The sequence below is a fragment of the Trachinotus anak genome, unplaced genomic scaffold, assembly GCF_046630095.1.
Source record: "Trachinotus anak isolate AG129_WGS33_773 ecotype Australia unplaced genomic scaffold, CSIRO_AGI_Tana_v1 ptg000014l, whole genome shotgun sequence".
NCBI classification, from domain to species: domain Eukaryota; kingdom Metazoa; phylum Chordata; class Actinopteri; order Carangiformes; family Carangidae; genus Trachinotus; species Trachinotus anak.
The window spans coordinates 19,716,154-19,743,873 of record NW_027273865.1 but is presented as its reverse complement, the minus strand read 5'-3'; the positions used below and the strand labels follow the sequence as shown (position 1 = coordinate 19,743,873).

At 40.0% G+C, this 27,720-nt stretch overlaps 1 protein-coding gene across 2 annotated transcripts in view; it reads right to left on the bottom strand.

The window, feature by feature from the left end:
- Positions 1-27,720, bottom strand: part of kcnab1a (potassium voltage-gated channel subfamily A regulatory beta subunit 1a) — a 102,612-nt gene that overhangs the window by 13,768 nt on the left and 61,124 nt on the right. For both annotated transcript variants that reach the window (XM_071497379.1, XM_071497380.1), the window contains exons 2-5: positions 18,357-18,400; positions 6,643-6,680; positions 1,296-1,375; positions 774-818 (exon numbers count right to left, since the gene is read on the bottom strand). In XM_071497379.1, the coding sequence (XP_071353480.1) occupies positions 774-818; positions 1,296-1,375; positions 6,643-6,680; positions 18,357-18,400 (207 nt within the window). The remainder of the gene's footprint in view (positions 1-773; positions 819-1,295; positions 1,376-6,642; positions 6,681-18,356; positions 18,401-27,720) is intronic.

The window sequence follows — 27,720 nt, the reverse complement described above, 5'->3', positions numbered from 1 at the left end:
TTGTGATTCCATCCCAGTATTTCATATGATATTCTATAACCAGGACTCATCATCTTTTAGGGAACACACCAGCAATTTATTTCTACTCGACTCTGAGATCATATAGAAACCAGCGCACAACTGCACACACACTGTAGACACGCACACTGTAGATTCTATTTACATTTGAATTTCTTTTGATGTTACACTAACTCTCTCCTCCCAAAACCCACAGTTGATCAATAATAATTTAGAAAAAAAAAAAAACGGAGCATGTTATGGAGCAAATAACTCCATAAAGAGAATATTTGAAATTTGCGGAAAATGAAATTGCCTGCGGGCAGATTTTTTATGCAGCAACTCTTTCATGCTGCTCTACTGTGATGCAAAGTGTCTGCTTGGCTCTGTGTGTGTGTGTGTGTGTGTGTGTGTGTGTGTGTGTGTGTGTGTGATTGTGCGCAGAAATACACAAATCTGTGCAAATAGGGGATCTAGTCTGTGATTTGAAGAAATAAAAATAAAACCCTGACAAGGCGGAGATGATACTCCATAACTCAGCACCACTTCAGATTCTTCACTTCAACATCAAACATGGCTGTCTCCTCTAACGCTGACACATGCATGTGAACACACATGCAGAGGGGAAAAAAAAAAACTCACTCAACCCTCCTTTTGTCTTTATTTCATACGTGCCTAACTCACACTTCTTTCACTGCCTTGAACATCTTGTGCACACATCGTCCTCTCTCACACAGCAGTGATGAAGCAATCACACACATTAATGTCACCATTACCTCCAGCACTTCTTCTTGATGATGTTTCCTAGAATAATTTCGGCCCTGCAAGGCAACATAAATGAGGTGGTGTTATTGAATTGCAGTTTGAATTCAGAAACATTACCTCCACAATATCAACCCTGCAATTCATTGTCGTTAAAGGAAAATGGGCCCGAGTGCATTAAAAGATGGCAAAACAGGTTGGTGATGTACTGCAATTAAAAGGAATAAATATTACAAGTGCCTTTTTTAGTGATTCCTGCATATTTTGATTTTGATTTTGCCATTTTTTTCAAAATCTTTTTCTTAGTACATCAAAACAGAGTCTAAGCACAGTCATAAAGAGACCAGCTGCTTGATTATAGAACTAGTTATATTCTATATGTATAAAATCTTCAGGCTAAAAATGAATGACAAAAACAACACTTCCTGGAGCTAGAGTGGAGCCAGATGCCTGTACCTGATCACAGTAAAACATGAATAGGTTGTTCTGAGCTCAAATGAACTGCACACGAACTGAGACGGTCGTATGACACCCACCTGCCGCCTGCGTAGACCTCAGCTGTGTCGAACAGGTTCACTCCACTCTCATATGCAATGGTCATTAGCTGCTCTGCAACCTGGCAAGAGGTCACACACACACAGACACACACACACACACACACACACACAAAACACAGAAAGTTCATTTTGCAGAATTTGGATTAATTTCTTTTTGGTTTGAGCTGAAAATCTCTCATCTTAGACACTTGCCAAAGGAAGCAGTCATTAGAGAGCGGCAACATCCTGGCATATCAATATGAATCTTGATGTGTTTACCAAAACCGCTATCAAAATAGAAAAAGGTGGCACATCATCAAAGCAGAGCAGCTTCATATTTTATTAAAATATCAGTGCTGATGTATTTCAGCTAGAGGCCCCACTCAAAAGCATGAGTATTGTTCAGCTAAAATATAAGACAGGCAAGACAGTGACTGAACTCAGGACAACAGACACAACAGAGCACAGCAAAATAAAGGTGCAAAGTCTCAGATTACAAGAGACCCAGGCCTAGAAGCTCTACGGACAAACGACCTTGTGCAGAGAACAGGAAAATATGAATACAACCTCTGTATCATTCATCATCGGTTTAAAATGTTATATTTTTGAGGTTGAGTGTGAAGTTTCTCTCTTTTTTCCTTTCTTTTTGTTTTTATCAAATCTCTTCCTGCAGAACACATAATTTATGCGATGCACTGTATTGTTTACTGAACTATATAACAATATTTCAGTCAGATTAGATTATTATGTGGAACATATACTATGTACAGAGCTGATATTTGGTATCAGGGCTCTGATCTTGTCACTTCCCACAGGGATACACAAAAAGTCAGCAGAAGGGGGACTGGGAGGATGAGTCAGGATGATAACCTCTGCTCCGGAGGAACTTAATGATGAACCCTGGAGATGTGGCTTATGAACTGCTGTTTGAGCAGCGGTGCAGCAGGCACGCTGGAGCCAAAGAGTGGGCAGAGCACGAAGTGAGTCTGAGCACTCAAAGCATCTTTAAAAGCACCAGTATAAATATAATTATAAGTATAAGTATAATTATTGTCATAAAAAAGGCTGAAACAGCGCACCACTGTAAATAATTAGCTAGGTGGTGTACACACTGCAGCAAGCACAGTAATGTACAGTATGTCCTGTTTGAATTTGCTGCAGCAGCGCACTCAAGTCTTCTACTTGAGCTGACATGCTCAAACAGAGCTTGTGTGGTTTTTACTGCAAGTCCGCTGATGCACAGACTTACTGAGTCAGTGGGGCTGTGGTATAATAATCTGTGAAAAACCATTTGACTGCATGAGGTACAGAACCATCACCTCACTCCTCTTTAGTTCATAAAAGCTCATGCTTTCTATACAGTAAATGTGTGAGTGTGTGTTTGTGTGTGGCATATGTACAGATATTCTTCCAGATGTTCTCAGACATGGCAACCATAAATCATCAGACTGGGAACCAATTTGTTAAGTTTCATTACATGGGGACTTATCATGCTTGTGCGTTTGTGTGTACATGTGTGCATGAAGTGTGTTTGTCTGGCTTTGTGTGTATGCCTGGTAGTGAATGCGACAGACAGTGAAGTTGTTCTATAAGAATTAGATCATCTCTCTCCTGAGAATCTGTCTCAACTTTCAGCAGTTCGGCATGTGAAACAATGATACAGTAACAATAAACTTTATTTAACTAGCATTTTCAAAGACAGTGCTTTCATGGACACAATTAAAGTACAACACTTGAAGGAATAAACTACGTGTGTACAACAGATTGACGTAATAAAAAAAAGGCATGTAATGAAAGAAAGAAAATTAAAGACAGAATAAATGTAAGTAAAAATATCTATAAATATGAGTGTTAAAAAGTGATATACAATGTTTTGGCCCCCAAAAGGTATTGCTGGTGTGTCTTTGTCTGACAGGTGAGTGCACCATTTTAGCAAAACACTAATCAAAAGACTTATTGTCCTCTAAGGAACCTTGCTGCTGCAGTCAGAGCCAGCTGGAGGCGATGAGAGCGACCTTTGGCCTGTATGCCAGCAAAGAGAGATTCAAAGCTCATACTATTTTCTCTCAGTTACTAAAAGATAAAAAACCCTTTGGCAAAGGCTCTGCATGACAGGAAGCAAGAGGACTGAAATTCATTGCTAGGGACAAGTGGTTTAGAGGACTCATTCAGTCTCTGAGTCCCAGACTGGCATTTAGGCAAACAGAGCAGAATGAAATGATAGAGCTGGATAATGGAGAGGTAACCCCCCCCCCCAAAAAAAATAAAACAGAGGGGTCAGTTAAGGAGAGAGAGTGAACAGTTTGTTCTTTCTCTAACTGGTCTCTGCTGAGTGCAGATGGAAAACAATGTCCGTCTCAACTGTTGGGGGCACTGGAGGGTGATTTTCATTAAAGTGAGGGAACAGAGAGTTTTTTTTTTTGCATAGGTAAGAGAATAGATAAGAGGATAGAGAGAAAGTATGTCGTGAGAATTAAAGAAAAACAAAGTGGGTAATAAACTTTTTGCAGGTAAGGCGAGAAAGATGCTGAAGACAGCAGAAGATGAGCGACAGAGAGCAGGGAGGGCAATGATGTCGGTTTTTAAAGGGTGGCTGATCAGACTTTGGTTTCCTCTCATTCACGATGAGTCTAATAAGATACTAAACAGTCAGTCACTGTCAGCAAGAACTTTAAGTGACATCCACAAGGTTAGAGCGTTTGGGTTGGTGACAACACATCGCTGCTTACTCAGATTTCTGACTACCTCTGACTTCTGGCCATTTTGGATGAACTGAAGGTGACTGATGGCCTTCAAATAGTGGGATGCTTTTTGAACGAGGAGCACAAACTGCAGAAACAATCTGTCTCTAAAACACAAACATAGACACATGCACCTGTACCATTACCTACAGAAAAACACTGAGTCACTGTAAAATGCCTGGGTGGTTTTGCCTCAGGCTTCTTTCTTTGTGCTTTCTTTTTTTTTTTTTTTTTTTGCTTTGTTTTGTTTCTGGAGCAGGAGAATTGGATTTCCATACATGGAACAGACATATTGAGGAAAAACATTGTCTCTCTCACATCCCCAGAATCAAGGCCGCAGTAACCTCCCACATGCTACCCACACAACCCTGAGATGATTTTTATGACTGTGCTGCCTCCTCCCCACCACGCTCACTACATCAAAGTTAACACTGACAAGAGACACTTCAAATTCACTGTATGATTTATGGATCTACTTTTGGCCTTTCTGAATGAGTAAGCAACGTTAACTCGCATCCCACCATCACTCCTGTGAACTCTCTGTCTGGGAAAGTGTTGCTGCTCAGTGAAACAAACTTAACAGAACTTAAGAATATACTTTAATGGGAGTTTATAAGCTGTTAATCATGGCTTTGTAAAATGTATCTTTATCAATCATTATTGCTTTATAGTTTACTTGGTAATATTAATAAAGCCTTTGGTTTCAATTAACAACCTCTTTATAAAACATGCCTTATATATTACAAAATAACTAAGGGGAATGATAGGACCTTTGTGTTCAGTGTTTGCATGTTTGTATGCTGAAGCATGTGCAGCCCTCACACAGATTTTATGTGGTAACTGTGTTTGTGTGCCAGAGTTGTTGTGCATTTCCTAATGAGGACAGGGACACTGAACTCTGCAGAGGACATGTAGTATATTTAGAGTGTATTTGATAACACTGACATTGAACAAGAAGCATTTTAGGGCGGCAAAGGACTTTTTAACCCAACAGCGATGGCAGTACTGTTGCTGTTGCGCAATCATTTAAGGCTGCACATCCAGCGAGACACTCGCAACTTCTTTTTCTGGTTATTGTCAATAGTAGGAAAGGGTGTCTCTGGTGAGAGGCTGAACCTTTTCTTCAAAAAACAGCCAACAAAACAATATCTGAAACAGACTTTCTGTGAGCCACATCAGCCCGAACCAGTGTTTCCCATGTGAATCTCAGCTGCGCTAAAGAGAAGCAGCACAATGGAGTGAAGTGCCTGAGTGGCACCAGTGACATTGAACTGGGGACATTCAGAATAATGGAGAGAAGAGGGGCGCTAAGCTTTGAGCGTACCATGTGAGTTGATGGCACTAAGCCCTGAGGTAAGAAAAATAATACCATTACATAAGCTTACTGTTTCTGTGTCCCCTGAGGTGAGCTATGTTCCCTTCTCCTTAAAGTGTCACTTTAAGTGTGTACATATGTGTATCTGAGTGTGTGTGGCAACCAAGGCCCCAGCAGCAAGATCAGAGCATGTTAGAGTTCATCACCATGAGTGTAAAAAGGGGACATATGTAAGTATGCATACATGCATAATGTGTGGACCCTCAGTCTGCCCTTTTCCTCCCCTGTGTAGCAGAAAATTTGAGTCACTCCAAACAATCGGAGTCTTCATTAAGTCTTTGTAAAGGCTGTGACTTTTTACATAGTTAAAATGTAAAAAAACATCCATCCCTTCTCATTACAACAAGAATAGATCTAGCAAAGCTATAAAAAGTTTAGATGTATTAGAACTTTTCCCCACCGTCACACCAACGGTGCCTTGGTTCGAGTGTCGCTATATTCTGACTGACTGAAGGTGCAAGAGGGCTGGATCACATGTGGAGCAGTCACGTGCTGCTACAAACCTTTAAACTGAAAAGCCTTGTTGTTTCCTTCCATGTGGCTTTGTTTTGGCTCATTAATATAATTACCCATCACGAGGAAACTAGGCAGCACTAAAAAAAACACTCCCGTTAATTTTTTACAATACTTTGGTTTCACTTGTGTTTGAACATCACAACTACAACATGTTTCTTTCTCTCAGTGATGAAAGTGTTTATTTGCTTCTTGTATCAAAGTGTTTAGAAGGAAAAAAGGAAAACATGCAACTAAAACAAAAATGTTATACTTCAGACTACAGAGAATCTAGCAACACCTGTGTGTGTGTGTGTGTGTGTGTGTGTGTGTGTGTGTGTGTGTGTGTGTGTCTGTCTGTCTCTTGACAGACCAAAATCAAAATCCAAAGCTTTTTAAGACTTTTATAGAGTTGCATATGAAAACACAGTCCTCGTTGTGGGTTAGAAATCAAATGTTTACAGGGGATAAAGTCTTTATGAACTGTGTGTTAAGTTTTTCTTAAGTATGTGTCATATGGGACATCCTGTGTGTGAGATTAAGGATAGTCTTGTGTGTTTAAACTGAGTGTTTAATCCCCAGTGGGTTGTTACAATATCAATCACCATGTGCCATCAGGAATGCATGTTTATAATCAACACATTCAACACTCATCTACATACAGTGCAACAAAATCAATCAATAAGCAGTATTCATTAACAGTAAATGAACAAGTAAGATACGGGAAAATGTTGCGTACCTCGTCTGTTATCTGTCCTCCAAATGTCACCCATGTACCTGGAGGGAAGAGAGACACAGAGCGATTTCAGCTTTAGGAAACATTTCTATCCCATCAGTCCTTTCTGTCAGTGCCTATGTTTGTGTGTGTGCACTTGACATCCCGGGGTAAACGCAACTAATCCCGGGCTGTGACACCAGTCGAGGGAGGCTGTCAAATTCCCAGGAGAAAAATCTGCCCGGGTCAGAGCAGCAGCTCAATACTCCAGGATCACCTTGAGTGAGTGCCTGTTAGCGCTTCCTGTCTCCACTGGTGACTGTTTGTGTTTGTTACGCTCATGCATATTTGGAAGACCTGGCGTCCTCTGTCCTTATGTGCCTATGCCTGTCTGGCTGTGTGTGTCTGTGTGTGGATAATGTGCGTGCACGTGTGTACATCTGACAACATGCTCCTGGTTGCCCTGCAAACAATGCTGATAAGCCAGACAAAAGGCTAAGCCACCCCTAGCAGAGGAGACACCAAATCCTCTGCACATTTCCTCACTGAATTATGCATGTCGCTTTGCTGTGGTAGAAAACACTTCTCATTAATATAGTGTCAAAACAGTTTTAGCTATCTAAACCTGTCCTGCTCTGCTAGACAGACAGACAGAGAGAAAGACAGAGAGAGACAGAGACACAGAGAGAGAGAGAGAGAGACAGAGAAAGAGAGAGAGAGAGAGAGAGAGAGAGAGACGTTTTTATATCAAACCTTCAAATGCTGCATGGCTTATGTGTGTACTAGATGCACCAAAAATTCAGGGCTGTCTGACAAGATATGAGGCAGTTTTGTGTTTGAAATTTGAAATTAAGCAGGGGAGGACCAGTGACACTGTTCACCACATTGTTTTTCCTCATTTGAGGGCCTGTTTATTGCTTCTTCTTTCTGTTCCCCATCATTTAAAATATTTAAGGTTTATTTTCAAGTATTGCAACTTCTGTGGCTGTAAAACACTGAAAACATTTTTTGAGCATTTCATAACTCTATGCATTATTGCACAATTGCACAATTTGATTATTTGGTCAAATAAACCATTGAAAAGTTAAAGCCAGCCGGAAGCCTCGGACTATATGTATGTTTATCTCCCCCTTGGCTATAAAACCAAACTTATGCCCTTGTTATCATGTCAGCTAATTAATATATGAGCGTAACGCATTATCATTCTTGAAGTGTCTGCGAACAATCTAACGTTTCTGGACAAAAGAAAAGTAGCTATTAAAGTTTTTGTTATACATATATAAAGAGGTTAGATCATGTAATGTAAAAGAATGATGCAGAGTTGTTTTGACCATCAATTAATTTTTTTGTCAGTGATTTTGTATATTTGCCATATTTTGATATTTTTTCATATCCCAGGTTCATTGAGTGTCCACAAGGAAAGGCACTCTTTGGTCCCTCCTCCTCCCCTCTGCCATAGTTGGACTGGTCATCAGGCATACAGGGACAAATCCCAGTGGGCCGCTGTATCAGTGGGCCAGTGGGCCGTCAAAAAATCCATAAAGGTTTCATAAAGTTTTTACCAGCCCTCTCTGTGTCATTTGGGTGGTACTGCGTGTGTGTGCCAACGAAGTTTCAACCCTCACCCTCTTGTTCAGCTAACATTTGCCTGAATAAATCTAACCCTAGCATAGGGCACTTGTTGAAATGTTCCAAACCTGCATGGATTGAGGAATGGCAACTCCACACCCAGTCTGCCCAGTCAGAGACACAGTGAAGATGTAGAGGTGGCAGGAGAAGAGGACGAGCCACTGGACGCTACAGTAACTCACCATTTCCTCTTGAGGTACAAAGTGGTAATGAAATGGTACAGGCTGTGGCTAGCTACTTAGCATGCTAACTTCAGATATCTCTGCAACACAATACATATACATCTTTGACATGATGTCAAAACCATTATTCACATTTTATTTTTGAATGTTTTAAAATAAAATACTTACATATTTCCTCTTTAAGGAGCTAATTTGTGATTTTGGACTTCATGAAAAAAAACTGACTTCTAACAGAAAACTTTGTCCACCAAGCAGAGGAACCAATGGTCTTTTAAACCCCCTTCTATGAGATTTGATTTAGAATAGGGATGCTCCAAAAAATTAAGTATTCTCTTTTTTGGGGTTATTCATTAATTCCCTTCAGGCCATCAGCCTCTGCTCCTCTCCTTCCTCTCCCTGCCCTGTTTTATCTCCCCGTTAAATATTCTCTGTCTTTCTCTCATCCACCCAGTGTTCACAATTTCACACCAAATGAACCAGCAATTTTACTCTTGACTTTCTCGACTCTCATAAAACAACAGCAATACCTCAGAGATAAAGGACAATGGAAAAGCACTTAACCATCTGCTCATCACATCTAATAGGATGTTACGATACAGTAAAGCTCATTATTCCATACACTGTAATACCATCAACTCCACTGAGGTTCAGCTTATGAATGAAAACCTGAGGATAAATTGGATGTGCATAATGATATTATCTTAATTTAATAGGACGCAAAAAAGCTGCAGTTCCTAAGTGGGTGCATTAGTGGGTGGAGGGAAGGGAGAGGGCTTTCTTGGACAAGGTTTCCCTGTGTGTGTTGGTGTTGGTGAGTGCATACATCCATGTGAGTGTGTCTATGTGGTCAATCAGCCCTTTAAGCTGTCTCCTGCGTGGTGGAAATGTGATCACAGTTAATGATGTCCAGTCGCAGCTCTGAGCTTGGTGTGTGTGAGTGGGAGGCTCAGTGGGGGATGAAAACCCTGCAGAGCTCTAATGTCAAGGCCACTGCTCTTACACTGTAGGTCAGGGGTCAGCAAGTAGGTTTGGCCTTAGGCCAGTTTTTTCCTAACCCATTACATGGTGGCCAGAACATAATTAAAGGCTGATTTTAAGAAACTGATTGATAAAAATGCAACTTGAATTTACTTTATTGTGTGGCCACAGTCACATATATATGTTTGACAGATTCATTTAATATTCTTGCGCTTTTATTTTGTTGACAAAGTTGCTAAAGAGGACGTGATTCTGTGGGTAACTGTAACTGCTATGACGGAGAGCTATTGTAGAACCAGGCACTGTGCACTGCTCCTAATGTGGCACCTTTGCATCTGTCATTCACTCTCACTGTGGAGAAAAGTATAATGAGCATCTTCAGGAGGGAGGAGATTCTCTATTTCGACATTAGCTACAGCTTAATATGAGACTTTCAGGACGATGTTGTAAGATTAAAAAAAAATCAGATTATCAAAATAATCTGGTGGGCCAGATATTTTTGCTGTTGAGCCAGTTTTGGCCTGCGGGCCGCCAGTTGCCGACCACTGCTGTTTTCTGTTTGATGGAATTAAGACCCTGCCAATGACAAAGTGCTCTTTTTCTTTTACTGGCAGCCGCTGGTGAGAAGTGCCGGAAGTAGCACTTGATGTTGCTATGCAACATTAGTAAATCTGGTAACCTTGCAGTGCTTTTTTCTAAAGCTGAAAGTGCTTGAGTTAATGGGCGAACCCACACTAACTCTGCATAAAGCAAACAGCAACTTATCAAAAGGTCCTTGTTTGACTAGATTCAAAGTTAAAATCACTTCACTGTCTTCTTCCCAGCTAAGTGTTTCTACTGTCATATTTTCCCATTTATGATAACATTTCTGCCTGTATCTACACGCATCAAGCACTTAACCTGACAGGTCAGAAGAGACGAGACAAAACTGACCTGAGCCCAACTGTAGAAGGAAGAACGTATGGAGAAAGGAAATAATAGAGAAGGAAAATGAGGAGAATAACGAGCAAGAGGAGGATGAGACAGTGATGTGGATTTGGCAAGACGTGTCATTTATTCTTTCAGCTTTGTGCGAGTCCTTTTTACCTGGATCTTGAGTTTTGAATTGAGTCCTGTGCCTGGCAGTGCGATAGATGGCACACATTTAAATGAAATATTTCTCTCTGGTGTCTCAGTTTAACTGACCTGCTAACTCTCTTTTTCAGCACTGTCCAGCTCATCTGCCTGCAGATAGAAAGGCTGAGTCACATTTTTTTGTTTGTTTCTTTTTTATTTCCAGCTCCAATAAAATGGTGCAGTACATCTCTCAACAGCTTATGCCTGCAAAACTACAGTTTGACACAAAAAGGCAAATTATAGTTTGACTTAGCTTAGGCCTATATACGGAAAATTGTATATGCATCATCTTCTACTAGACACATCTTCTAAACAAATTAAGGATCGAAGAAAAAATTCAATATTTGTTTATTTATTTATTTTGGGGTCGTCTTGGGGTGGGGGTAGTCTTGTCTCTATTTGATGGCTGACAGTTTCAATTCAGTCTGTAAACAGGTGAGGAAAGGTCCCTGGCTGAAATCTAACCCAGGACATTTTAGTTACACAGTGACCTATGTGTCCAAATGACTGGACCACCAGGACACCCAAATGTTATTAAATAAGAGTATTTCAAATTGGTTTTGTGGTGGGGGAACACATTCAAATCCCTCAGGGGAATAAAAGTCCCATAAAGTTTTGTAATCACTCTTTTTTCTTTTGAAAAGATCAGTGCAATTTAAAACTCATTTTCTGTGTGTCTGTGTGTGTTTGGTTTTCCAAGTGTGTGTGTGTGTGTGTGTGTGTGTGTGTGTGTGTGTGTGGCACCTTTTATTTTTGCAGAATATGTACACACAAACACAAAAACAAACAAACACACATTTACACACACACACACACACACACACACACACACACACACACACACACCCTTCGTGCCTATTTTCAGTTGTGTTGTATGCCCCTGTCTCCTGTACTGCCTCTTCAAGTTCTATTGATTTCTTTCAAACACTTATACTTCAATCACATTCGTCTCCTCTTGTAACTGTTTTGTCTACTCTTTCAGCTAAGGAACTGCTTACAGGGGGCGGATAAGACGGCACAAACATCTTACAACAAACACTGTGCAACAGAGTATAAAAGTAATATTTTTATGAAAACAACATCACAAGCTGTGGCCTCAGTATTGAATCCGCACCTCTTTGACAACATTGCTGAAGTAACTGAAGATTATTTGCTTGAATATAGTTTTTGCCGATCAGATTTTACAGTCGTTGATATTGTTGTGTACACATGCTGCACAGTTCTACTCTAAAATGATCAACAGTCACCACAACTTGACGGATAGAAACAAACGCACTCTGCTGTGATATCATCAGTCGACAGTAAATGTGATAGAGGTTAGAGATGAGTTTCTGCTTCAGCTGCAGAGAAGAAGGGTGTATCTATGAAGGTGAAAAGAGCAAGCAACTTGAACTTTTGCTTTATTGGGGGTAAAGGACTGGACACTGAGAAAAGAGATACGCAAAGAGAAAGTGAGACCTGACTAAGATTGTCGGACCCCCCAAGTACTGTGAATATATGTGACGGCCATTAGGATGCTGAACCACACAGCTGCAGATTTAAAAAGGATGAGGTTAAAGTGCAAGACAGAGTAAAAAGCAGACAGGAGTAAAGCAAGTGCAGAGGGAGATAGACTGCCTTGGCCTGCTCCATCGCTCTCTGCAAAAGTGCATGCAGAGGTGCATCCTCCTACTGCCTTCCTCTCTACACGGCAGCACTGCAGGATTTTCTGGGAGAGCCATTTCAAGAATTCATCAATCAATTGTGCTGCTTCAACACAGCACACATTCAGGAAGAAATATGGACCTGGACAGAATGTGGCATGAGTGAGAGGACGGAGAAAAAAAAGTTATGGCTTCAGACAGATAATGCTGATCATGAACTTCTGCATCGACTTCATTTTCTGTATTGTCAGCCAAATAAATTGGGTTTGCACATGCAAACACACACACCAACACTCAGCCAATTAGGACTGTATGAGCCTGCACAGTAAAGCCACTGCAGACCTCCCTGGGGTCACACAGTGAGCTGTCTGCAGTGAGTGAAGGGATGGTGACTTATCTGCAGGAGCAGACTGCCTGTGCTGAGAGGCCATGATGAGTTCACGAATCACTTCACATATCAATTAATCCACACTCCACGCCTCTCTCTCAGGATAATCTGATTTTTTTTAAAAATTAATTCAGATCAATTAACCGGTGAGGGGGTTTTCAGGTTGTAACCAGAGAGCGCTGTTACACAGTACATGGCATTTTCAGAGGCATGTAATTTGAATTGATATTAAATTGTGCTCTGCTTGAATGTGGATTGAGCTTTTTTATTGTCAGTCGAATGGAAATAACAGATATTGAATTGACTTTTAGAATTTAGCTCTTTGAAGTAAAAAAAAAAGAAAAAAAGGAAGTGACAAGCTTCTCCGTCTTGAGAGGGAGCACTACTTACTTTATAATTCTGTTATTGTACAAGGCTGCTGTGTGGTAAATTAGCATTTATATTTGTTTTACATTATAATAAAAAAAATCCAGATGAACAATTATCATCTGCAAATACAAAAGCTTTTTTTAAAATATTTTCTTTCAGTTGTCTAGAGCTTGTTGATCTGATATGACAGGATGTGTGGGTGTGTGACCCTCTTGATCTTGCCTCAGCACAGAGCAAACCTCTATTCAGCCTCTTTTAACCAATAACAAGCTGCTCACACCAGCAGCTGGGACCTCGGAGAACAATACCCAGGGACACATGAAGCAGAAAGAAAAGAAAAACATAAGGAAAGGTGGGGGAGAAGAGTTGGGAGGGAAGACATAACAAAAGGTGAGAGCAGAACAATAAAAATAAAAAATAAAAATGATGAGACACAAAAATAAACATGAAAATTATTACTTTTTATTATTTTTTTCCCATCCTTACATGCCTCCCTCTGAGACACAAAGGGGGTTCAGGCAAGGACACAAGGAGGAGAAAATGGCAGAGAGGAGGAAGAGGAGAAGCAGGGACAGAGTCTAGCAGGACAGGAGTCACATCTTTCCTTTTCATTTTCCCTGTTCTCATCTCATCACCCCTCCCTCCGCCCTGCACTCTGTCTCTGGGATAATGACAGTGAGTGCTGAATGTTAATTAATCCGCACAGATACTCTTCCACATTAGCACACACCAAATGAAGCCAACACAAAGACGCAGCTTTGGTAAAAACAGTCTCCAGAATATTAAATCAATAGTCTCTTCAGCTTCACACAGTTAATATGAGTGGATCATTGCAGCCAAATAGGAAATGAAAAAGTATGATGAATAGACTGAACAGAAACAGAACTTCCGCTAAACCAAACTCAGTTTATAATTTTAAACCAACAAAAACCAACCAACCAAGTTACAGTGATACCAGAGAAGAGGAAAAATGGCATATTTCTTCAAATACAGGCCTATAAATGGTCAGTCAGCTGGTGTGACTAAACTGTACTGACTAAGTTAAATAGAAAAATGTAAATGGTGATGGTCCATTTCTGAATTTTTCTGCACAGGGTACAGTAATTGTTTTCAACTTTTTGAAAACTAAATGCAAACAGTTCATTGAATATGATCCATCATGTAAATGGAAAATCAAGTGGTTCTCCAGTATACAATAGAAGAAAACAGAAAGGATTAAAATAAAAGGAAGGATTACATGCTAAATTTCACAAAATAATGTATCTGCTTTTGCATCCCTACCCATTACATATGGTGATTTAGCATACATTAAAGTGATTCAGAAAGGTTCCACTTTTCCTGCTTTGCTCAAGTGCTCTTCACCAGTGTTGCTCTGAATCTTAAACGCCATTGTAATCATTTATTACTTTCCCTGTAGCTCCAGGGTGAAGCATTTGTTACCCAGCCACTGTGAAGGTCAACCTGATCCTTAATTCTTACATAATTTTTGGATATTTCATGTAAAAGACATCCTGGTTTTTAGCCAAGTTTGCCAGTTTCAAAGTTTTAAAATCAGTCTATGGTCCTGAGTTACAGTGCAGTTGTAATTCAATGAGCAAAGATACACATCTCGTAAATGTTCCTTTTTTTATTATAAACAACAGCTACAGTGTCTAATGTTTTGATGAAAATCGACCTAAATCTCAGGATTAGTGGCGACATTCTGCGATTTGCCTTGTGTGAAGTGTGGGAACAGGCTGTGGGAATTCTGAGAAAGAAAAAAAAAAAGAAAACTATTTCTATGAAAAAGAGGTCTTCAACTGATTAAACCATTATGCAAATGAAGCTGGTGCTGGTGAGACAGTGTTTCTCTGGGGGGCATCATCATGCAGCTGCAGAATGGCTCTTTAAAGAGTGTGACTCCTGCGACAGTTACATCTCCTCCTGGCTGTGGATCACACAAACCAACGGAGAACGGAAACATATGACAGAATCACAGTTTAACTCGACTGAATGTTGTGTTTTATTCATTTTCATTCCTCTGCACTGTCAGTCAGGAGTGTGATTGTGAATCTGTGCTTTTTACGATGATTTTTGTTGTGGGAGAACTGTCAGAATACCTGCACATATGCCACACACACACACACACACACACACACACACACTCCATATCCTCAACTATCTTGGTGTTATTCCTTCAGGTTAAACAGTGAAACACCGTTTAGCATCCCTGCTCTTGGCCCTTTCTCTTCGTCCTCTCCCCTGCCAGCATCATGTCCGCCCAGGGCACGGCATGTGGCAGGCAGCTGGCATTATGCTGACCTTTTCTGCACCATGCAGCTCAGCCAGTCTGAGTCAGACCCCTCAGTCTACCACGAACCACCCAGGGCAACGGTGCTCAGAGGCAGCCTGGGAGCCAGACATTACACCCTGAAAAAGTGAAGTCCTGCATGGCACCAAAAAGCCGCTTTGGATGTAATCTACCACTGACACCAGGGAAAATCCTTTTGGTTCAACGTCATGGTCCCTTTTATTCACCAACACATTCAGCAAGCTTTGTCACTTTTAATTAAAAGGTTTTCAGTATCCTGATGCACTAAGGTCATGTTTCAAGGCTTAAATGAAACCATACCAACACCAGCCCGACTCATATACAGGAACATACAGGAACAATGTAGCACTAAATTATATTAATGAGAATAAAATAATTCTTGGATGCTGCTGCTGTACATCATGAAGCAGTGTTCAAAATCTCAATTCAGGACAAATTTAGGACTAATAAAACCACTCTGCTTTGAATAATAATTGCGTGATATGGTTGTAAAAAATTAACTGGGTAAAAATTCTTCAAGGTTTCATGAAAATTGTGTAAGTTGCGCACTGAAGCATGATTGGCTTCAAAACTAGTTGTGATGTCATAAAATGATGCTGATGTGACAGGTGCTAAACTCAGATTTAAGGTGAGCACAGAGAAATTTCCCCATTTCAGCCAGTGCTTGTGAAAACAGCTATTTAAACTCTCCACATACTGTATATCATTCTGTACCAAATGAAATAACAATGAGCAAAAAACATGTTTTTGAGTGCAGGACAACTTAAAGGATTCAAGTAAGGCCCATCACACAAGCCTAACAATCACATTGTCTCACACTAAATGTGGTGAGTTTAGCCTGAAGCTGTTGAAACATATAACTGAGAAAACTAAATCATGATGATTCAAATGGTTGAAATCCATATAAGAAAGATTCCTCCATGTGAGACCGGCAAGAGCTCAATATGAGGATTCATGAGGAGTCAATATGAGCTTATTCAGCAGAAGTACTACTTAGACACCACTCTGGTATTTGTTGCGGTTAGAAGGAAGCACACAGGTGTCAGTGAAAAGAGCAGGAGGCAGCCTAAAACTGGGAGTGCTTATAAGGAATCAACAAAAGTTTAAAACAGGACTCGAGAGTGTGCCAAAAGTAAAGCTAAAAACTGTGCAGGATACATCTCCTCTAATACTGCTGACAAAAAACCTCACTCTTTTAACCATGACTGAGGCCTCGTCTGTGGGCAAACACTGGTCAAAGTCAGTCAGTCTAAGCTGGGTAAAAGCTGATGTCCCAATGAGCGCCAGAAGTTTTGATCCGATTTACGGGATGGAGGCTGAGCTGCACCCTGAAGGGCTCCCACCGAGCAGAGATAACAGTGAGAATGGTGTATTATCTAACCCTGACCATCCTGCAGGTCTGATACTGAAATATTAACAGCTTCTCTTGACATGTTGTACTTTTGGTCGCGCTTTTATCTTGAAACACATTTATTCAGGATTTTCATGCTCTGTATTCACAGAACCAAATCTCATCAATATGAAAACAGCTTAAGATAACTGAGATACCTCTTTTGCATGTGTTGGCCCAAACAACTCAAAGTTATGTTGTTTGTTTGCTGTATTCTGATTTCAATGATGTTGAGCAATGTTTCACCTTTAAACACACTCTAATTTCCTTTTCTAAAAGCTCAGTGAGGTTTAAGGGGTGTGTGTGGACTCTTGAGAGGGTACATGACTTATTTATAAACTATATTAGAGTGCAGATACTATAATTGGAACGCCATGCACAGTTTCAGTGGGTTTTCCACCAGAAATTAGACAGGAAAAACCAAGTTGGTGATGAAATTTCAAGAACATGACTCATGTATGAAAATGTATAAATATGGATATCATGCATAATTTAGTTTGTTTGCAGTCCAAGAGGTCTGAACTTTCTGAATCCACTGTAAATAATATATATAAATTTCAAGCTCAATCAAGACCTAATTGGAAGTTTTTGTTCAGTTTTGCTTTGTTTCTACAAACCTTTACAAGGCAGAACAAGACAAAATGAAGAAGATAAAAAAAATCTATATCCTCTCTGCCTGTCATATGTACATTTCAGTTCCTAAATGTGAGGGTACTGTTTTTTTTTTAAGGAGCTATTTTTAAGTTTTGCTATTGCTACATAGTCAGTGTTAGCATTAACAGCTGTTGACTTAAAAAGAAACGTTGCAAGTTACGTATCAAACTTCATTCCTTTACTTGCCAAGAGCAACACCAATGTTGACTCATGTCCTATTACATCTTCTACTGAAGTTATCACGCTAACCAGCTAGCCCCAGCCTGCCTCATCACTTTCTGATAGGTAGAGAAAACTTATAAATAGCCCCTTTAATTTATTTTTTGAATTATCAGTCTGTATTGTCTTGCATGTTTGTATAATTAGCTTATGTCCAAATGCGTTTGTGTGTCATGTTGAGGAGATCTCTCAGTAAAAGAACCAGGAAACATTGGCTAATATTTATTTTTCTTTGGACACACAGTCCTCTGTTGTTTGAGAGCTCTTCACATTGGCAGAAATAGGTATGCTGGCTAAGGGGTGTGTGTGTGAGTGTGTGTGTGTGTGTGTGTGTGTGTGAGAGAGAGAGAGAGTATGTGTGCTGTCTACTTCCCACTCTCATGCTAAATATTGAAGCTGAGTTGGGGGTGGGTTTGACTCTCTAGTACAAGAAGTGAAGAACTTTTACCAACAATCCACAGTGATGCAGCCACACATGTGCACACACACACACACACACACACACGCACATGTCTATTTTATCATTGAGAACACTATTAATGTATGTGTGTCTGTTTGAACTAGGATGTAGGGGAATGAACCACAGCAGATCTGTTAGTATAATAAGAAAATAGGAGGAACTCCATTTCCCAGTCCACATTTAATGTCTGTTTTACTTTGCCATTTCCTAACAAATCTCTGAATTAAGCGTGTAAATGATTTAATGCAACACTTGTTTAACAAATACACATGTGCTACAGAACAGAAGAGAACCAGTGTGTGTTATTTGTTTCATCCATGTGATTTGTGCTGTTGTTTTGCAGTAAGGCCTGATGGAGAAATGTAATGTGGGTCATGAAGCAGAGTGCAGTCTACTCACCCAGTCCTAAGCAAGATACTCTGAGTCCTGACTTTCCCAGATTCCTGCAAAAACAGGAAAAAAAAAATTAGCAAAATTACACACACACATATTTAACCTGATAAAGTAAAGGCTCCGATGATTCATACACAACCGTGGACAACTACCTCCTCAAAAAGAAGATCAGTATCAATGATTCTGTAAAACCCAGGATTTATGCATGGTTACATGTAGACGGTATTAAAAGAATAAGAATCAGTCATTACAAACTCTGCTTGAATCCCATTAAAAGATTTATTTTAATGGACATTTCAGTTCGTGGTAGATGAAAAATTATGTATGTATGCAGCATGACGTCAACAAGACAGACAAGTGAATAACAAGCAGGCCTTTCGTTTCTACAAGAGGATGGATGCGGCTTTGGCTCTGATATAATCACCTGACAGCTTGACAGCACTTCTCTCTGCCTGATCTCTCCAAGAAAGGAAATTGAATTTCACTTTCCAGGAGCTTCAGGTAGATGCTGTGACACTGTCAGCCTCCAACCACGCTGAAACAGGTGTGCGAATGTACTGTTTTTAGAAGGAAGCAAAATGGGTATCTGCCCTTTAATGGCACTTTGCAGTCAGCAAGGAGGAGAAAGACACCAGGTTATCAATAGGAGGATGATGCAGTGAGAAACACGATGAGAATGTAAAGAAAGAAAAAATAAACACAGTGATCAGACAACACTAATCTAATAAAGTAATGCCTCACAAACATAAGGAAAGAATATTAGTGAAAGAAAGAAAGAAACACATAACTTGCCTATGGAGGGATGGAGAGGAAGTGCATTTGTGTGTGTGTGTACGATAGATATTGAATGCATCTCATTAGCTTGCTGATAGCCTCATTAGCTGTGTCATTAACACCACGCACACTGTCTACTATAAATCGGGCTTTTTCTTGTGTGTACAGTAGGCTATACAACATGCATACAGTAATCAGCCTGTTCTGCTGCTGTCTTTGCAACCTCATTAACCCACTAAATAAAGGACATGCTGACTATAGTGTCTACAGTGGCTCAAGTCATTGCCCCTTTACCCAGTTTAGCTGAAAATAACAAATAATAATAAATGACAATAATTGTCCCATGTCAAGCTTGAGGAAGTGTCATTGTGCTGTCATGTCAGCTTCCTGTAAAAGCGTACAGTGGACTAATGATGCTTCAGGGGACAGTTTTCAAGACACCTCAGAGTTTTGAGCAGGTGCAAAGCTAAGACTGCTGCTCCAGTTTATCAGCTTGTAGGCAGTAGGTAGGCGGCACAGGTTATCATTTGTTACCTCAGCACTTCTCTACAGGCTCAGGAGCCTTATTTAGAGAAGAAACCTGAGAATTGATCTCAAATTAAATCCACCTCATCATTTTTTTTAAATGTTCTATCTTTATCATACCTCTGAGCTTCACACTGTGTACACCTCGAATAAAAGCAGGTGAGATTCACTTATGTCCCAGTTCAGGTGAGTATGACTCATAAAACAGATACATACTGCAGAAATGTATATTTTTATCAGCACATTTATAATGCAGCTCAAAACTAAAGATCACATGTTTTTATCATTGTGGGGTACAGTACATATTCTGTTGAAGTGGACATTAACACCTCTTCCCCTGCGTCACTCACTGAAAGTTCCTGTGGGTAGGGTTCTGCCCACAACATAAAACAATAGAAATGTGCAGATGAATTCAGCTTTAAAACTGTTGCTAACTCTTTTATATAGTAAAGGAATTTTAATTTTATTCTCGTGTTTTAAGGGTTAATAAGTGTGTGTTAAAAACACATGCATGGCCCATTAAAAGTATCAATTTTACAGGCTGAGCCTTGTTTATTGATTGAAGAGTACATTATTCACAGCTGTCATCAATCTTTCATTTTTGCTCACCTGTCAAAACCACTTAAGGTATTCATTATTGACATGTGACCTCACAATCCTTCAATATCAGGATAGTTAATTGGGCATAAAAAACAAGCCATCCTCAGAAAATTGATTATGGATGATACACTACATCCTCTGCAACCTATGAAATATCCACAGGGAGCATTGAACATTTTGGACAACGTGTTATTGAACAACAAGTAACAGGAGTTACTTCTGCTCTGAAAAAACAACAACAGCGCATCAAGGTGGCTTGAGCATTATTTCACATGCGTGCAATATCAGAGCCCTAGCTTTGATTTCCAGGACATAGCAGTTTCTTTATGTGGAATTTGCATGTTTTGATTTTCCTCCTTATGTCTGAATATTATACAAATGGGTTGAAGAACCCTGATCTGTTTTGTTATATTTCATCAAAGTTTTTCAAAATTTCAAAATGTATTCTCCAGTCTTCCCAATGACCCTGAACATGGATGAGGAGTTTAAAAAAAAGTATGAATAAAAGCTCTGTGAAACAGCTTCCCTTCCCCAAGAAAAGATGAAGATATTTTTAAAAGTCCAAAAGTTAAGGCCTGCTTACACCCAAGGCAATGTTTTGAATTCAGATCATGGAGACTAGAGGTGCTGAGTCAGGCAGTTGATGCCCCCACCGGCGATTAATGATGATGTCGCTGTTTCCCAGCCTCGACCATGAATGATGATGATCCAGGAGCACTCTATTTCAGGTCTAAAGAGAAAAGCTTGGCTGGAGCTTGAGCAGAGTACAGAACAGATCACCTAACAGGTCAAAAAACTGCACATTGTGATGAGCAATATGAAAACCAACAATCCATTTAGACAGAGCACTTTTGCTGCAGAGTTATGTTTGTGACGAAGCAGGTTTCCTTGCCAAAGTTGTTGCACATGGCCGCAACACATACTGTGGTGTTATGTTTCACAACTTTGGCAATAAAAACTGGATTCATGTCTGTTCGTCTGGGCTGACAAACTGTCCCGCACATTAATGAACCAAACAGTGAGAATCACAGGGCTGGTTCCTCCTTCCAAAACAAACTTCAAAGAGCAGATTTTTTTAAAAAAGTAACTTGTCAGTACAGCTGCAAACTCATGTAAATTCACTGCTTATTGTATGAGGAAAAGGAGCAGCGGAGAGAAAATCTTAAAGGGGCTGGCTCTCATTTCTTTTGCTCACTATTTAATTTTTTCCCCATGTTGATTGATTTAATAAGGATAAAAATAACTCAGATCAGCTTGGTTGGCCTGGGTAATGCTGAGCCTACACAATACGTCCCCTCACTCAGCTTTCCGAGAGGCAGATTGTGAGATGGATGGCAGTGAAGGGGATAATAGAAGAGACGGAGAGAATGATGCAGAGAAGAAGAAAATAAACTTTCCCTACTTGGGAGATGAAGTGAGAAAATGATCTTCTCCCTCATTTAAAAACCTCTTTCAAATGGCTCATCATAGATATGCAAACGCTTATAGCCAGAATATATACCCAAGCCCCTACCACCACTAAACACACACACACTAATCCAGCCGTCCTCGCCCATCAAATATTTATTGAAATATGAACTCCCCCCATAGCGAACAGATCTACCATAACAAGCCTTCCCCATCAATGAGACTATTCATCTCCTCTTAAACATGTCTTCATTTGCCTGATGATGGACAGTAATGACTTTCTCTACTGCCCCCAGCACTGTGGCAATATTATCCTCTCTCTTCATCTGCCAAAACACACTCTCTGTCTCTCTCTCTCTCTCTCTCCTTCATGTCAACAGTCATCACCACTTATCTGTCACTGATTCGCCCATTACCTCCTCCACTACAGTCGAGGAGGGAGCTGCTCAGTATTCAGAGAGGAAATATATGTATAAATATAGATAATGCTTTGAGGCTGTGTGTTAAATGAGATTACTTTTTACAAGATAGTTGGGTGTAATTGGCCAAGAAGCAGTGAGTCCATGCCTTAAATACGGCAGAAGGCTTTAATGTTGAATGCTGAGGTGAGAAATGGCCTATTTTTTTTGCTTGTGTATTACAGAAATTTTCGCCAATTAAGACATTTTACAAGACTGACTGTTCAATTTATGTTCATTACTACAGCTAGACTTGTTTTTCATTAATGCTCCGCACATATTTCACAAGTGAGAGTGTTGGATAAGAGTTGCTGTGTTTACTTTACTTTACTTTACAGATCAGGAAAGTCATCTCTGTCTCTTTTTTATTTGCTTTTATTCTTTTATTTGTAAATGTGAAGCACTTAGTAGTCACAGTGGGTGCTCATGTGTGTTTGACCTTGCTTAAACCCTTCAAGAATAAAGCCCCGGGTACTGTATTTTGGCAAGAGCTAATAAAGACAAGCAATATGTGACAACTTGGCTGCCCTTGTAAGTGGTTTTATTTCTGGGTGTACTTTTCCTTTAATCATTTTGTGGCTGCCTTCCAGGGGGATTGGTTTCACTTTAGTGGCCGATTTGAAAATGAAAACTGAATTGCTGTTTATGATACAGAAAAACGGATATGAGTCACAGGAGACAAACTAACACACTTCTCCATCAAATGCAGGAGGAGGCCGGGCTGTGTGCCTTAGGCCACCTGAGCTCCAGATAAAGTAGGTTACAACGTTACAGTAATCACCCCAAATCTGGCAACACCACTTCATGAACACATTAGCAGCCACCTCACTGTTCCTCATTTTTTGTCAGTGTTTATATCACGTCTATCTCCGCTGTGTGTTGGGATGTCTCTGCCTCCATAAGTGTTTCTTTGTTATTCTCTCTCCTACTCGCTGTTTGTCATCTTCACGTTATAAATATGCTGCTCAAATCCAGCTCCATCACACGTGTCATTCTCCCTGCACCTCGTAACAATCAACCCTGTGACTCACAAATCATCTCATGCTGTGAATGGACACACCTTTACTTTCTCCCTGTTGCCTCGTTTGCCATACTTCTGGCTACAGTAGGCAATTCTACACACAAGCACATTTCATGATGGATAAACTCATTGTGTTTCACATTAACGTGAAATGTAGGAGTAGGGAGTTGTGCCTGCCTCTCACCTCAGCTCAGTTTATTTCCATCTTAAATATATATCATTGTTATTGGTATATTTTCATATTTAGTTTTAGACTCATGATGTCTTTACTGTAAAGCACTTTGAAACAGTGTTTTGAAAGATGCTCTGTAAAGTTTTATATAAAGTTATTATTATTATGATGATGACTATTATTATTATTATTATTATTATTATTATTATTATTATTATTATTATTACCTATAAAACCTATTTATCACATTCACCTCTGACAGTAAGGAAATGTGGACAGCTTGGAAAATTTAAGCTCAAGCTGCTGAGTTGTGTTTGTTTTTTTTGTTGTATTCTCTCTCTTTCTTCAACTACAGATTCTTCCAACTCCTTGACACATCTCTGCTGAGTGTACACCACCAGCAACTGGGCCGAGTCGTGTTGGAGGTCTGCTCATGTTACAGGGATGCAGAGAAGAAGAGACAGACGGTACAAAGTCATTATATTCTATAAAGCGATGTTTGTATAGGCATAATTAGGAGGGAGAGAATCTGACATGCACATTCATATACATTCAATACAGTTGCATAAACTATTCTGTTGGTAAAATGGCTGCATTGCTAATGACTTCATTTGAGAGGAAAGCAAGCCATCTGTAGATAATTATCATGTTGTGTGGACTAATTATCGCTCCGTATTCAATTGACTGAGTAATTACGGTAAGAGAGAGATAGTTGTGATGACTGATTAAAAAAAGCCTAAACAGATTTGCTGAGGTTATCAACTCTCAAAATATCAAGAAAATTCAATCAAGAAAACAGAAAATTATCTTAAAATCTCAACGCAAACAGGTCAGTCAGATGTAAAATTGTTTAAAGAAAAGAAAACAAAGGGAAAGTTGAGGAGTGAAAGAAAGTGAACCAAAGAGTGAAAAAGATGGTGCACCAGGGAGCCACAGGTCAAACGGAGCACTTGTTCCTGTGGCAAATGGGTTTGAATACATGTAAGGTGAATAGTGATGTACCAACTGAAATAAAGATTTAATTATAATCAGGGATGAAAAATGAGGGTGATGAAGATGTCCTCAGCCCTCGCCAAGCGAGAGAGGAAAAAAACATCAATCGCGCTTCAGCACTGTGTTGACAAACCTACACAACACCGGGTAAGATTTTTCTCCTCACATGCTCTTTGTTACCTCGTGTGCTGCAATATGCTGCAGAGCACAATCCTCTGTTACCTTTTGCCCAGTGCTTCACCTCAAAAATCACAGCCATCGTTCTTGAAAAGTCTTTTTTGAAAAGGAAGAAATCTGTATGTGCATATGAGGTTGTGTGGATGAGCCTTTTCAGCCATGCGTGCATGCATGCATAAATACATGAATACATTTGTGTATATGTTGAGCGCACATGCTCAGCTACACATGCATTTGCACTTGCTTGCATGTTGCGCCTGTATGTGGCTGTACCTGTGTGTGCTTATGACCAAAACCGTTTCTATGAACTAAGGAGCAATCTCAGCAGTGGGGCTATTTTGTATCTGTCAAAGTCATTTCTGAGTGTGTGTGTGTCTGTGTGTGTATGCATGTGTGTGTGTGTGTGGTGAGGGGGGCAGTCCTCAGAACCTACATCAAGGCAGAGTAATGCAGCAGCCTGTGTATGAGAGTAATATAAAAGCTGCCACATAGCAAGCAAGGTGAGATAACACCGCCAGTGGTACCAGAAGGGAGCACACTTTCAGCCAATCAGTCTCTTGACACCTTCACAGCTGCAATATATACATATATACATTGACAACAGCAGTAATTGTGCGTATGGAGAGATTTGTGGTGGTGCCATTGTGCAGATGTGTGCATGAGTGTTTATGATTTGGCATCAGATCATGCAAAAGATGCATAGTATTACTGTATAGTATTTGGACGTGTACCGTGCAGCTGGTGAATAACTGCATCTATAAGCATGTGTTGAGTCATTCATGTGTTAAAAACAATCACAATAACCTTCTTCTGGTCTCGTTTCTCTTGGAGAGCTCAACACCTCCTGCTATCAGCATAGAACAATAAACTTCCTGACAGAAATAGAAAGAAACAGAGAATACATTATGATGCTCGTGTTCAAACTCCTTCATGTTGCTCTCTGCAAACCACTGATGCTTCACCCACCCACACAGGTAGAGAATAATATTTATTTAAATATATAGTACCTACATAAATATATACATGTTATATGAACAATTGTGACATTTGTATGTCGCCTACTGGACTTCTCTCAGGTTGTAAATCTGTCAGGATCTGAAGTTTAGTGCCACTGGTGTGTATCAGATTATGATAACCACACTTACTGTAGTATAGAGGGTCAAGATATAACCTCTGTTCCACATGTTGTTGTCTAGACTTTGCTTCCCTTTTTCGGGCCCATATTCTAAGTTAAAGTGGCCAGTAATAAGAATCATTATTGTGTTAAGCTTTCATTAACTACAGCTCTGATGCAGTGTTTATAGCGTCCCCTTGGCTGAGACTCATGGGAGCTGTAGTACTTGAGTGCCAACAAAATAATTGTTTCTTTCTCTGATGGGAGGAGAGTCTCAATGATTCAGCTTTTTAAAATGATAAAAGAATTCCTCTCGGTGAAAATAAGACTGAGAACTGAGAGCTACAGTAGAACAAGAGCTAATCTGAGACGAGGAATGAGTTCAGCTCTGTATGTAGGAAAATAATAAAGAACCTGAAGTGTACTGTAATCCAACCCCCACAGTAGAAATATACCACCGGGAGCCATAATGGATCATTATCTGGCCACTTGCAGCCTTTCAGAGTCTGCTAGAACAGGACTGTTATCCTGGTGGTCCCCTTGTTATGAAAAATACACACATACCTCTTGATTTTGCTCCTGAGGCAAATTTGCATTGAGTTAGATACTCAAAATGTAAATTACACACAATTAGCTCCAAGCTCACAGGGACAAGCTAGGCATGTATTTGCAATCGTGCAATTGTGTTCTTGTTGTACCTTCAGCCACGAAGGGAAAGGTACTGATGAGAGGCTGAGTGGATTTTAATATGTTTAAGACAGTTCAAACGCAGTGATGTATGTGTGTACAGCAGCAGGCACCAGTAATTGTGCACACAGTTGAATAGTTAGAGAAGGACACAACCCTGTGTGTGAACGCAGTGACTCAGAGTGGCTGCGTGGGCAAAAGATCCTCACATTTCAAGCAAGAAATAATTATGCAAAACCTTCTGATCTATCTGTTGTCAAGTGGTCTTGCTGTTCTGCACCAGAGCCTGACAGGTTTAAAAAGCAATGCAAACTCAGTACATCTGAGAGAGGACAGGCAATTTCCACAAACCATGATCCACAACATTACAGAATCTCTTCTGGAAGGCAGTCAGCTAATTCTGTCATCTGACAGCCTGTTAATTTTCCTTTTGCTCTTTGTTGCAGCTATTGAACGAAGCTGGTATCCATCATCCTAAAACAGTGTCCCACCTGCCTTACACACATAGTGTACACACACACAAACCAATTTTCCTCCAATTTTCAGAAGTGCTGATGGGAATCCAAGGCTTTTCAAACAACTGCCAAATCCTGTACTAGAGGGGCAGAAGATTGTGATATTGTTGTGGGGATCTGCAGCAACTTCAAGTGCAAATGAAGGACAGACTGTGGAATAAATGCTGACAAGGGAGAAGAAACTGTTTCCCTGTCAGCATTATTTACAAAGAACTGAAACTTTTTTTTTTTTTTTGGTGCAAACACTGCTTTTGTTTCCGATGACAGATGTCTTGTTGAATTCTGTCAAAATCAAAGAAATCAATGTTATAAGTTATAGCAAACACACAGGAATGTGGCTTGAGGGTAACTCCTTATAAATGACAGTGGCACAAGTCTAAGGAAGCAAAGGTTCATGATTCTTCTTCTGAACTTGTTAATACTCGAAGACACCAGCAGCAACTGGATCAGTCCTCATAGGCTCAAGCGTGTTCACCAAAACACTGCTTCAGAACATTACGACATTGCTTCGTGTTCTTTATTTAAGAAAGGGAAAAAAAACATCAGTGTGTGTAAGAACAGCGTGCTCCGGTTTAATTTCCCAAAACCTTGACTGTGGACCTCGATGACTCAAAGCCTGGAAGCTAAACAAAACAAATACCAAATGAGATTCTTAGAAGATGCCAGATTCTCCTTCAGCAAAGACTGCAACAGAGAGAGAGAGTGAGAGAGAGAGAGAGAGAGAGAGAGCGAGCTTGAAGGCAATTGTAATGCAATCCTGTATTAAGTGTTAGAAGATTCTGCACAATAATCATCATCATATTAAAATATGTCCCTTAAGCTTTTCTGCTTCATCTTGAATTGCCCCCCTCCCCCCCACCCACCCACCCTACCCTCAAAAAAGTGAGGAAAGAGGGAAGGAAGGATGGAAAGAAGGATGGAAACTAG